Source organism: Eutrigla gurnardus (assembly GCF_963514095.1).
Source record: "Eutrigla gurnardus genome assembly, chromosome: 6".
NCBI lineage: Eukaryota > Metazoa > Chordata > Actinopteri > Perciformes > Triglidae > Eutrigla > Eutrigla gurnardus.
The window spans coordinates 30374986-30386806 of record NC_139920.1 but is presented as its reverse complement, the minus strand read 5'-3'; the positions used below and the strand labels follow the sequence as shown (position 1 = coordinate 30386806).

The 11821-nt window shown below is 40.8% G+C and overlaps 1 protein-coding gene across 1 annotated transcript; it reads left to right on the top strand.

Moving 5' to 3' along the window:
- Nucleotides 1-8108: 8108 nt before the first annotated feature.
- Nucleotides 8109-9808, top strand: LOC311014741 (duodenase-1-like). Its single transcript, XM_084011515.1, has 5 exons — nt 8109-8237; nt 8315-8462; nt 8596-8734; nt 8899-9156; nt 9343-9808. Exons 1-5 carry the CDS (start codon nt 8180-8182, stop codon nt 9502-9504), a joined length of 765 nt encoding a protein of 254 aa, XP_083867641.1. The 5' UTR covers nt 8109-8179; the 3' UTR covers nt 9505-9808.
- The last annotated feature ends 2013 nt before the right edge of the window (nt 9809-11821 follow it).

Sequence of the window (11821 nt, the reverse complement as noted above, 5' to 3'; positions counted from 1 at the left end):
CTCGCCACTCATAATACCAATCTTATGTATGTCGACGAAAATGGAAGGGATGGGAGGGGTTGGGGGGTGGCAGACGGACTAAGGCACAATTTTAAAGCGCTTATTGAATTGCCATTACAGCTCCTGAGACTAATTGTGGCTGTTGTGTGTCTCTCGGTGGCCTAGGGGGCTCTGGAGTGGCCCTGTATGCTCTTACTCAGTGGGGTTTTCAGACCGAGTGGCCCTGAAAGAGAACAGGACCACCGTAGATCAATGGCAAACCTTTCACTCTTTCACAGGCCCTCGCTAATCCTTCTCATTTGTCTGCCATTTGTTGAGGCACATTCACAGCTCCCTGAATTTAGGATTAGGCCTTGTTTTGTTACAAAAACAGCCCAAGTTATAATGCTGAATAGATGGACTAAAGGGTGGACGACGGATGAGAGCATGTGTGTGTGTATCATTATCAGGCATACACTACATACATGTACGCTTATGACTGGATTCATGAGACTGCAGACCCTATCTTATAACCCATCTCAGTCATAAATGGTGCAAACATGTTTATAGTCTTTCTTTGCAATGGATTTGTTGTAACTTTAATGTCCAAACAGATATCTTAAAATGTACAGAAGAATGTGAAACAATATTAAGCTTACATACATCAATGTGTGATCACTGAGTCTTTATGTGGGTCTTACAGGTTTTTAAAACGTCCAACCTTCTGGGTGGTAAGTGGGTGCTTCATTTTATGTGTTCAGACAGAAATGACGTTTGAATATTTGAATATTTGTTGTGTTTAAAACCATGACATAAAGTGCTGACTGTGAGAAAAGCTGAACTGCACCACCGCCTTTAAAGGCAACAGGATCAGCTTTAGAAAAGGACACTGTACCTACATGATACCTCCTTATTTAACTGCAACAATCTAAATAAGGTGGCAGCTGGCTCAATATCACCTGAATGCTTCCTACCTGCTGTTGTAACGTCTGTTTTCTGTTTAAAACGTACAAACATGGGAAGATGGAAGTACAACTCACCCATAGTGAAGGGGTTACGTCTCCAGTCTGATCCGAGCACACAGCTGATAGGTACGTGGTCCGTTTACATGAAGAATGCATGTAATGAAAATAAAAGTGAGGACACGGTGCCACGCTCTCTGCAGACAGGTTCTCTGCATCACGGCTGTTGTCGAATCATTCCTTGTTCGGCGGTACGTTTCATTTTCACAGCCGGGGTCGTGCTGCTTTTTTCAATATAAATGTTTTTATTCAAATATTTTTTTTTTACTTTAAGAATATGTATTTGGATTTAGGATATTGGTTGACAGACAAAAGCCCAAACTGAGGGAAAACCTTGAAAATAAAAAAAAAATGTGCATTTGCAAATCTTTCTGAATCTGCATCGGACCACTTCTGGTTAACGTACAGTTAGAGTAGCGTCAACAAACATGTACTGCACAAATGCAGGGGCAGTTGTCAAATTTGCACAAATGATGTGGCACAAATTAGTTTAGCTTTCTGTTGCTTTTTCCTTAGAGATGTTTGTTACATAATTATATACATTAAAAGGGAACTGTATAAAATATTTTCATTTAAAAAGGGCAGGAGTATTAAACAATAAACAGTTTAGTCAGAAGAAAATCTGCTTCGGTTTGCTGCTTCTTCAAAAGTAATGAATTATTTTTTTTATGAATGTCTTTTATGATTATTTTGATGTGTATTTGAGGTTTTAAATATATCATTCTATAGAAGAAATGTGCACTCAGTTACATGTTATATCAGGGGTTTAGATTTCTGTTGCTGTGAGTTTGGAGCTGCTGTAGAGGGAATGGGATGACCAGTTAGAGGTTCAACGTTTGCTGACTTGACGAGGTGATTGTCTAGCAGTGGTTAACCGTTGGCGTTGCTCTGTCAATAACATGTTGACAATACAAGCATCAAACTGTTCCACCTGCCTTCACTTCATCTGAGAGCAAAGACAGAGTTCACCGTCTCCTTTTGAAAATAAATATTTCATAAGCAAGAAGAAAAGCATGAACAAATCGATTCACCACAGTCAAATACCTGCAAAGGAAATGCAATTTCATTTAAGTTGCAGTGATTCCCTTTGAAGCCGCAAGTTTGTCCTCATTGTGCCGTCTGAAGCTGAGAATGTGCTCGGACAGTCTTGGCAGCCTGCAGCAGAGCCGTCAGACTGAGGCCTTCTCATCGCTGAGTGGATTAGTGTTCATGTCTGAAGCCACTTACTGGACATTAGACAGGGCTGCTGAGTGGCACATGCGCCACATTTCCCCGAAGCCCTGCCATGCCACGCCGCAGGTATGTGGGGCCGACCAGCCAAACCCCACGTCGGGCATTCTCTGGATGCCTGCAGTCGTGCCAGACACCGGGGGACGAGGTGAAGAGGTGGACGGGCCGATGGTTGTGTAAATCAGAATGGAGGAGAGGAAAGTAAAGACAGCAGAAGATTGTAATCTCATAAACCAAAAACAACATGATATCAGTGAGATATACTGAGGAAGAAAATGACTTCCTGGGTTTACATTTAGAGAGAAACAGAGTGCAGACATGGACGTCACCGTGTGTGGTGACATCAGAATAAATTGTTGTGTTGGTGGAGCAGCTGACAAAAACCTGCTTCAGTTAAATGGTTACGGCACAAAATGTGGCCTCAACAATGGAAATGCAAAAGAATAGAGATGTGATTATTCCCTGTCATGCAGAGAGTTACATGAGAAGTTTAATACCACTCTCATGTCTGAACAGCAAACATGGATGTAGAGTCAGCAGACAGTTAGCTTAGCATATCATAGCATACAGCCTAGAAACATGGGCAAAGCTCCACCTACAAACACCTCTAAGACTCTCTCATTAAGACATATATATATACATATATATCCATATATATATATATATATATATATATATATATACATATAGTCCCAAGTGTTAAAACGGCAACATGAGCTATGAGCCGAAACATTGGACGAGAGCAGTCACTTTCATGGTGACGTTGCCAAGCAACCAGTGGAGACCCAAAGCCAAACAAATGTGATTTAATGTGTTAATTGGCGAGCTTTGGAGGTGCTGGTGATTTATTTGAACTTTTGACAGACCCACATGAGCAGTTTCCCCATGCTTCCTTTTTCTATGCTAACTGAAGCTAATGTGCAGCTTCCATTGAGTGTACAGATATGACGGTGCTATCCATCTTCTCATTGAACTCTCATAAAGAGAGCGAAGATGTCCTTAGGAATCTGAACATTTGCTATTGTGACCAATTAGACAAGAAAACGCAGGTACAAGGTGCAATTAAAATGTTACAAAACACATTAAAGGCCATTATGAGAACAACACAAAATGCTCAAACTTGAGAGTCCTACTGTCACAGGGATGAAAAATACATTTTTGGGAAAATTGCACAACAGAAGGTTGGCCTAAAAATAAAAAAAGATGAAACTATAAGACTAAAGATTGGGGAACACATATTAACCATGAACTAGTTCCTTACTAGCATGCATGTTAGTAGCATATTGGCTGTTTTTAAGCCATTATAAATGGGTTAAAAACGAATGCCTTATTCTGCATGATCATATTCTGCAACTACTATTTACTACTGTGAGAGTTTTCCATCAATCATTTCCTAATCACTGCTTATTGATAGTGAGTTATGGAGTTGTTGTAAACCACTTAATAAGAATAAGCTAATAAGAAACTAGTTCATGGTAAATATGTGTTCCCTGATCGAAACTGTTACCAAAAATACATTTTTGGGAAGGTTGCTTAACAGATTAAACCATACGATACTATGATGAAGTAGTCAATATAGACCTCAATTCAAGAATGCACAGCATGAAGGTGAACCGCGATAGTGACAGGAAGTTACAACGGCGTCCTGAGACGGTGGTGGGATTTTACTCTTATAGACATCGACGGCCAGTGAATATGTATATGTGATGAATACTTTTATAACATGTGAGCTTATTTATAATGTTGTTTCATTTATCCCCCACATCACTTTAAATTGTGTAAATACTTGTATTGTTATTTTATTACTGGGACGGCCAGTTAGAGCCTCGACTGCTACACTCAAAGATTTGGTGAAAAAGGCTAATCTTGAAATGCTAACTAAATATTTGCTTTTGTTTAAGACAGCGTATGTATGTCTGAACTGGCTTAATTTCCCTCCGTCCATTGTTTCACTCTTACCTCAGTTGTAGAAGACGGGGAAGATGGATTTCTTTATTTAATGTAGCTTCAGCTAATGGCTACGATGCTATGATCAACCGTTTCTAAGCAGATGAGAGTTGCACCAGATCAAATCTAAGGATATCAGACAAAGATCACAGTTAGGTGGCGGCAGCCTAAAGGGGCACAGACCATCTCATATTGCTGAGGCAGGCCAGCCACATGTTGGCCAACGTCCCAGTCAACATCATGAGGTTGTCTTTGGCTGTTCGGAACTGGAAAAGGCCAAAGCCCATCCACCCTCCCCTCAATCCCCGCTGTGTGAAGTAATTCTTCATGCCAGTGAAACCAGACAGACTCTGTGTTCTGTCACTGCATACATAGTGGTACCTTTTCAACGCTGCAGGGTTTTTTTAATTCATAGCCTAACAGGTGGATGTTCTTCCTAAAAAGCTAATTCAATTCATGAATAATGTTTAGAATTTGCTTTTTTTTCCTGTAAGCAGATATGAAATAAAGCAGGTGACTAGGTTTCCGTTGGCTTCATTGTGGACGGTATCTGACAATTAGCATTTCCTCTAAGTTCTGTCATCATGTCATAGAGCAATAACTTGAAACTGGCTGGGAAACAGCATAGATTCATTACAACTGAGTACGGGAACAATATCCCTCTCAAATTAGGCTTGAAAAACAATCTGTATACAATGTTCACGTTGTTCTTTACAAGACGCATATGTTCGAAAACACACGACAGTGACACGGTGCCTCTAAAGATCTGTGTCTACAGGGCAGACCCCCCTCAGCTCATAGCATATTCATGTGTTCATCACTTCTCCAACAACCAAGAGGTTTTTCTGCTCAAACACGAGTCAAGCCAAAGTCAAATATGATGACAGGATGCAGCTATCTACCATGCGGTGGTCCCTGTCCTGCACTTCCCAATCTCAGAACCAGATGGCTCTTGAGGTCTTGCCTCTGAACCCTAAACCAGGAAGATTCTGTTGTTGTCTTGTCAGAAATGTACATTTTCTATCAGTCCATCGGTGACCTTCTGTTGGATGTTGACCTGATCTGGACATCTCTAAAGCACACGATTAGCTATTCTGGATAAGTTTAGTCGTTGCTACATGCTTCCATGTCAAACCTTAAATGTATTCATTATAACAAGCAGTTGTCTAATTTTAACGAGGTCCTGCTTTAATGTATCACTTCATAAACCAGCTCCAGGTGAGACACTAAGTGGGATGACATGGTCACCGTTTTGCTTCAAGTGAGGGAATTGACTTTAATGGAACAAAAAAAGATGCTGTTAGGAAGATTCATCAGACAGCTCCATCTGTGGCTCTACATTAGATGTGCACTGACGGACCCCATCAGTGCACATCTAATGTAAGCAGCACCCTCTGATGGTGGAAGGGCAGAACAATTCTTTAAGTTGTTTTTGCAAACTCTGGCACTCCCTACTGGCTCTGGGGAGGTACTAACGGAGCAACAGGAACATCTGAGATCAGAAATACTGCATGTAGTGTTAACCTTGATTGTATCCAAATGTACTGCAGATATGAAAAGAGACGGCATAATGTAGCAAGACTTCCTCGTTCCGCCAGCAGCGGGAGGCAGCCCTGTAAGCTGATAAGTCTTGATGTGGGCTTGCAAAGACTGAATCATGCCTACATGCTGGATCCTGTAATAATATGACAGACTCTGCAAAACGTCTTCTACTGGTCTTTCAGCACAGCGCTGCACACATCCGCTCTTGAGGGATCCCATGTACAGCCCTGTAGCTGAGCGCTGCACACACACATCACTGATGCTGCACACACACATCACTGATGCTGCACATTCACGCAACGAATGACACTTATCAAAACGCTACCGTACTTAAAGTACGAATAAAACTGTGTATCGTTACTAAAGCAGCAATAAAACACTGCAGAAATACAAAGTCCTGTATGTAAGTACCACAATATTGTATATTGATGATATAATTACTGGATTATGTGTGAGACTCTGCATAAAGGTCATACTCAGTGCAACAAAAACCCGATTCATTTTTATGGTTTGCATTAAGTTTTCTGGATCCACCATTAAAAATGTGTTTCATGGAACAAACATTCTTCTGTCTGTTCAATTATGAGAAAACGAATGACCTCTGGTTCTAAACTGTGACTGTGAGAACATTGATGCTCAAATCTGCAGCTGGAAACGGTGGTTTTCTTGTGGTTCAAGAGTGAAACACAATTCAAAGAAGTGTTTGGGTTGTGGCTTGACTATATGAACACCAACACACGTCTGTGTTTTCAGCGTAATGCTTCCATTCAGCTACACTTCCTGTGGTGGCCATAATATTATACACACAAAGTACCAACATGGGCTAAAATGAAGAAAGCATGTCAAGCAACATTCAAATGTCGAAACACCAAAAAAGTTGGTGTCGTCTAGCTATGACAACAGGGTGCAGGATAACTTTACGCCACTGGAAATCTCCCACTCAGTCCACTTTTAAGGAGTGGATACAGGTTTTAAGCTCAATGGCCAGCTACGAGCGGGTCACCTATAGAGTGGCTGGGAGGGAAGATTTATTTAACGAGGTGTGGGGCCCATTCCTTGCTCAATTGCTGGATATGTAAGAATGTCGCCATCTCTCCATATTTTATTAGAGGCAGGTACAGGATTGGTATAATATGTAGACTTCCTAGGGTGTTTTGTTTTGTTTTGTGGATATATGTTTTGTGTTGTAGGTCTGGCCTGTTCTGTACATTATTGCTGGACTGCATTTATATTTTTTGCTATTTTTGTTGCTGTTTGTAAGAGAAAAAAAAAAAAAGACTGGGCAGATAGATACTGATAAATGCATACAAGATGTGTATCTTATTCATGTAACTGCAATAAGGTAACAAGTATTTGTTTGTATTTGTCTGTCATAAACATCAATAAAAAAAAAAAGAAAAAAAAAAAAAGAAAGCATGTCAAGCATAGTGAACATGACAGGTGGGGAAATTTGAACCATGCAAAACAAGTTTGAGCTGATACCCATAGCAGAGTCCGTGTACGTTGAAGCCATCCGACTTTCGTTTTGAAGTCGACAATCGCAAGACAGATAACGAGTCGTTTCCCGTCTTTCAATTCAAAATAAAAGAACGAAAGACGGGAAATGACTAGTATCCCGTTATCATAGTACCCCCCCCCCCCCCCCCCCCATCTTCTATCTGTCGGTTGGTGGTTTTTTAGTCCATAATCACATGAGCTCTGAGTATTAGTGTGATACTGTGTGACTGTGAGAAACCTTGAGGAAACTGTGGTTTCTGTAACTCAACAGCCCAAAGGTCACAGCTCAAAAGTGGATCCATAACAAATGATTTAGTTTAACTATAGGGTCACTGTTATCCAAAAAGCAAAATAAGAAAGTCTAAGAATTCCCAGATATAATACAATATTCAGGACCTAATGAACCACGTCACTATCATACAGCATTCAATTATGCTGCAAAACCATGTTCTAAGCTTTTCATTCCGGCCCGTGTGCATATGTGGTGTTCACAGTATGCGCTGCACATTTTACACACACAAGTTATTTTCTGACCAATCATAGTCATTATGGCGTTACTTCGGCATCATTTTTATCAGTTTATTGCAATTATATCACAGACAAACTGATTGATTTTGGCGCATACCGCTGCAGTAAACCAGGCTTACTATTCACTCTGAATACAGCTCAATTAAACTCACCCAGCACCTCTGGGTGATGTTATGATGTCAGACATGACGCCGTTTGATAAGTCATGTATCTGGGCCTTTCACACCATGTACAAGGCAGCAATAGTGTTAGTTTCAGACATGATGATGAAACATTATCGGTGTCTATGCAGAGGTAAGCCCCCCCTCTCCTCTCGGCTAAAGAAGTCTTAGTGAAGCAGATGGAAACCACAGGGTCGCTGACTGAGAAAACTGTGGTATAAAAAGGTCGAGTTGACACCTCAAAGACAACAGGTTGAGTTTCCTGCCAGCATCATGCATTCTCTGCCAGGGTTTCTGCTTGTTCATCTTCTGACATGTTTTGGACATCATGGTAAGATTCCCACATCTGGTCAGTCTCTGATGTACAGATGCTGCTTAACTCATCGTTCTTTTCATCTGATCTTTCAGCACTCGGGAGTAAAATCATAAATGGTCAAAATGTCCCAGTGAAAGCGATGCTGTATATGGCCTCAGTGCAGAGCAATAAAGGTCATGTATGTGGAGGATTCCTCATCAATGAAGAGTTCGTGGTCACTGCTGCACACTGTGACGACGCGTAAGTTTCTCTTTCAGCCATCTTTGAATCGTGTAATTAGAAATCCAATCCAAAGAATCTGATATTTTTTACATTTGTATTTATTTTGATGACTCAAACACTGCTGACAACCTCTCAATGATCAATCGTTCAGGAATCCTATGAGAGTCATTCTTGGCACCCATGATCTCAAGAAGGCTAATGAAAACAAAATGAGATATAAGATATCCAAGAGATGCAAGTTTCCGTCGTATGTGAATGTCACAGAAGGGGACGACATCATGCTCCTCAAAGTAAGTCGATATTTAATCAGCAAAACGGTCTCAGAAGAAGCATTTTTTACAGCAAAATCTTACTTTCATCAATTCTCTTTTCAACTCAAAGTCTACAGAGGACAAGAAATGTGCTGTAAATCGGTCCTGGCTTTCAGTTTTACTTTGTGGTTTTGTGTCTCCAGCTGTCTAAGAAAGTTCGACAGAAAAAGGGAGTAAAACCAATTCAACTTCCAAAACCTGAGAGTGAGATCAAGAGTAAAACAAAGTGCCATGTGGCTGGATGGGGTTACACAAGGACTGGTGGGGAAGTCGTTGACGTGCTGCAAATGGTGGATGTGCCGATCATAAACATGAAGGACTGTAAGAGGAAATGGGGTCATCTTCTTCCTGCCAATGTTATCTGTGCGGGTGGAGACGGCACAGACAAAGGATTCTGTCAGGTATGTTTTCAATACTTTCATGATTCTAGGACAAAAAAATGTAAAAGAAAAAAGAAAAATGAGCATCTTGAATGCTCTTTTTGCTTGTTTTCTTACAACAAATTCTACAACCTATCAAGTCTTTGTCGTCTCTGGTTTCTAGTCTTAGAAACTGAATAAACGAATGAAGCTTCTTCCTCCTCACAGGGTGATTCTGGTGGTCCTCTGGTGTGCAACGGCAAGGCTGTGGGTGTTGTGTCTTTCAACAATAAAGGAATCTGTAACTACCCAGATTTCCCCAATGTCTATACAGATATATCAAAATACATCAAATGGATCACAAATATTCTAAAGAGAAAAACATGTTAAATGTAACAGGAAACATCTTTGTACCCGAAGCGTTCCACAGAAGGCCAGCTGACTTTGTCCTTTAAATCTCATCAATTCGCCTTTACAGAAAGGCCTTTCTTATAAACTGCCTTACTTATGATGCGCCAGCTGATATATTACACAATAATTGGTGTTATTAAATCCGTTAATGCCTGTACATTTCCGAACTTTGTGCTTTTTGCTTGAAAAGTGCTCTAAAATAATACTATTATTGTGGGGTATTGCTGTGTTTTGGTTGCCCTGACAGTGTTTGCTCTTTCTCTGAAATCAAATAAACTTCAATGTCAAATGTCAAATACTTTGTTTTATTTCTTATGGTTGGACAAAAATATATCACAAACGTTTCTTTCAAAACTTTTTAGGGCAATTTTCTTTAATAAAACAGAATTTAAAGGCCTTACAGAGTCCAGTTCCATATTACAATAAAATGTGCAGGACCAATACAAATGTGTAATAAACCATTGTTTCACGTTCCTTTGTTGGTTTTAACAGTTTTGCAGAATGCATTCACAGTTATACGTCCCGCCTATGTTTGTGAGTTGGTATATTTGTTGATGTACGGTGTGCATAAAGACAGTATCCACAGTCGATCAGAATCGACAGAATTCCAAGACAAAACTGCAAAGCTAGCTGTCCATGAATGATGAGAGGAATACGTTTCATAACTGTGTGAACACTGATGCTCACAACTCTACTTTGAAACTGTGGTTTCTGTGGTTCACCTAGTTTGTCACAGAATTCAAAGAAATGTTCCGGTGGACGGTGTAAAGTAGATCCACACCAAAGTAAACTATCGTTACATCATCAACTACACTAAAGGATCACCAGATGTGGGTGACTAGTATCTCAAACAGGGGGGGGGGGGGGTCCACAAGAGTGTCAGATATCAAGGAGACAAACAAAATGAAGCTTGGCACCAGTTCAAACAGGAAGACTGACTATCTTCATGCTTTATCTATTTAGTCACTCTCTGTTCCTACGAACAACCAGCTGACTAAGGGCGGCCCCTCTTTCAGTTCAACCAATCAGATTCTGCCACAGCCTCTGTGAGTCCATCTAATCACATCCGTCCAGATCTTCAGCTCTTCCTCCGCTGGAGTCTACATCAGTAGATATTCACTGCATTACTACCCCCTTTAAATAGGACATCACAAAGACTCCTCATAGTCTTCCATTGTCAGTGTTGGACAAGCGACTAAAGTTAGTACGCTCAGCTCCCAGTTACTCCCAGTTACTCCCAGTTAGGTTGATGTTCCTAGAAAAGTGTGAGAAGCACAGACTGAATAAAAACCATGAGAACATGGAATTTGGGAAAAATTAAACGGATTTCATCGGGCCATATAGCAGCCTGTCAATCACTAGGAACCTTTGATTAGTTCAGATTCCCCAAAGTCACACAACAACACAAATAACCAACAGAGGCAGCGGCAGACCAAGGTGACATCATCTACTATAGGTAATACACTCCGGACATGTGATGTTCTATAATGTACCAATATGGATGTAATAGATTCCTCAGAGAGACTCGTACCATTGGTATAATAATAAGACTCAACTCAGCTTAAAAGTAAAGCTCATAAATGAACGTGTCATAATAAGAGCAACACATGTGTAAATGTAGCAACACAACAGGGCATGCCACCCTGTGATAGTAAAATAAAGCATAATGAAGATGTAAAGAGAGTTATTTTAGGAAATACAGCAGTGAAAGGAAGGAGTTCCTGGAGAAAATGAGAGAGTTGGGACTGGAAGATATGTCCGTTTAAGGCATTTTAAACTTGGGATCAAGTGGGGGGGGGGAGGTGTTGTTTTTTAAAATATTTATCAGACACTGGTCTGGTGGCAGCAATGCAACACATTGGATGCCGGCTGCCATAAAAAACCCACAGAAGAAGAAGAAGAAGAAGAAGAAGAAGAAGGTAAAGAGAGATCTTTTTGGAACCATAGCGACGTGGGCATGTTGGAGGTCATTTGAATCTCCATGAAATGTGTTCTGTCAGGACCCACTGATGCGTTCAGCAAACCCTGATTCTAGACATCCGGCCGGTCCGGCAGGAGAAACAGTCCGACACCGGTCTTGGTCCCGCAGGAAGTCCCTGCAGCAAATCCACACACATGAACCTCTACTCTCGTTTTTAACCACACACGTCTACATTAACGCAGTTTACAGACCTCAAGCATACTCACTGGGAAACTTGGCACACAAAATGAGTCTTTGCATCACAGCTAATGACCGCCAACGTTGCAGCTAGCTAGCTAGCAAGTGGTTACCGCATTGGAGCCCAAACACAAAACT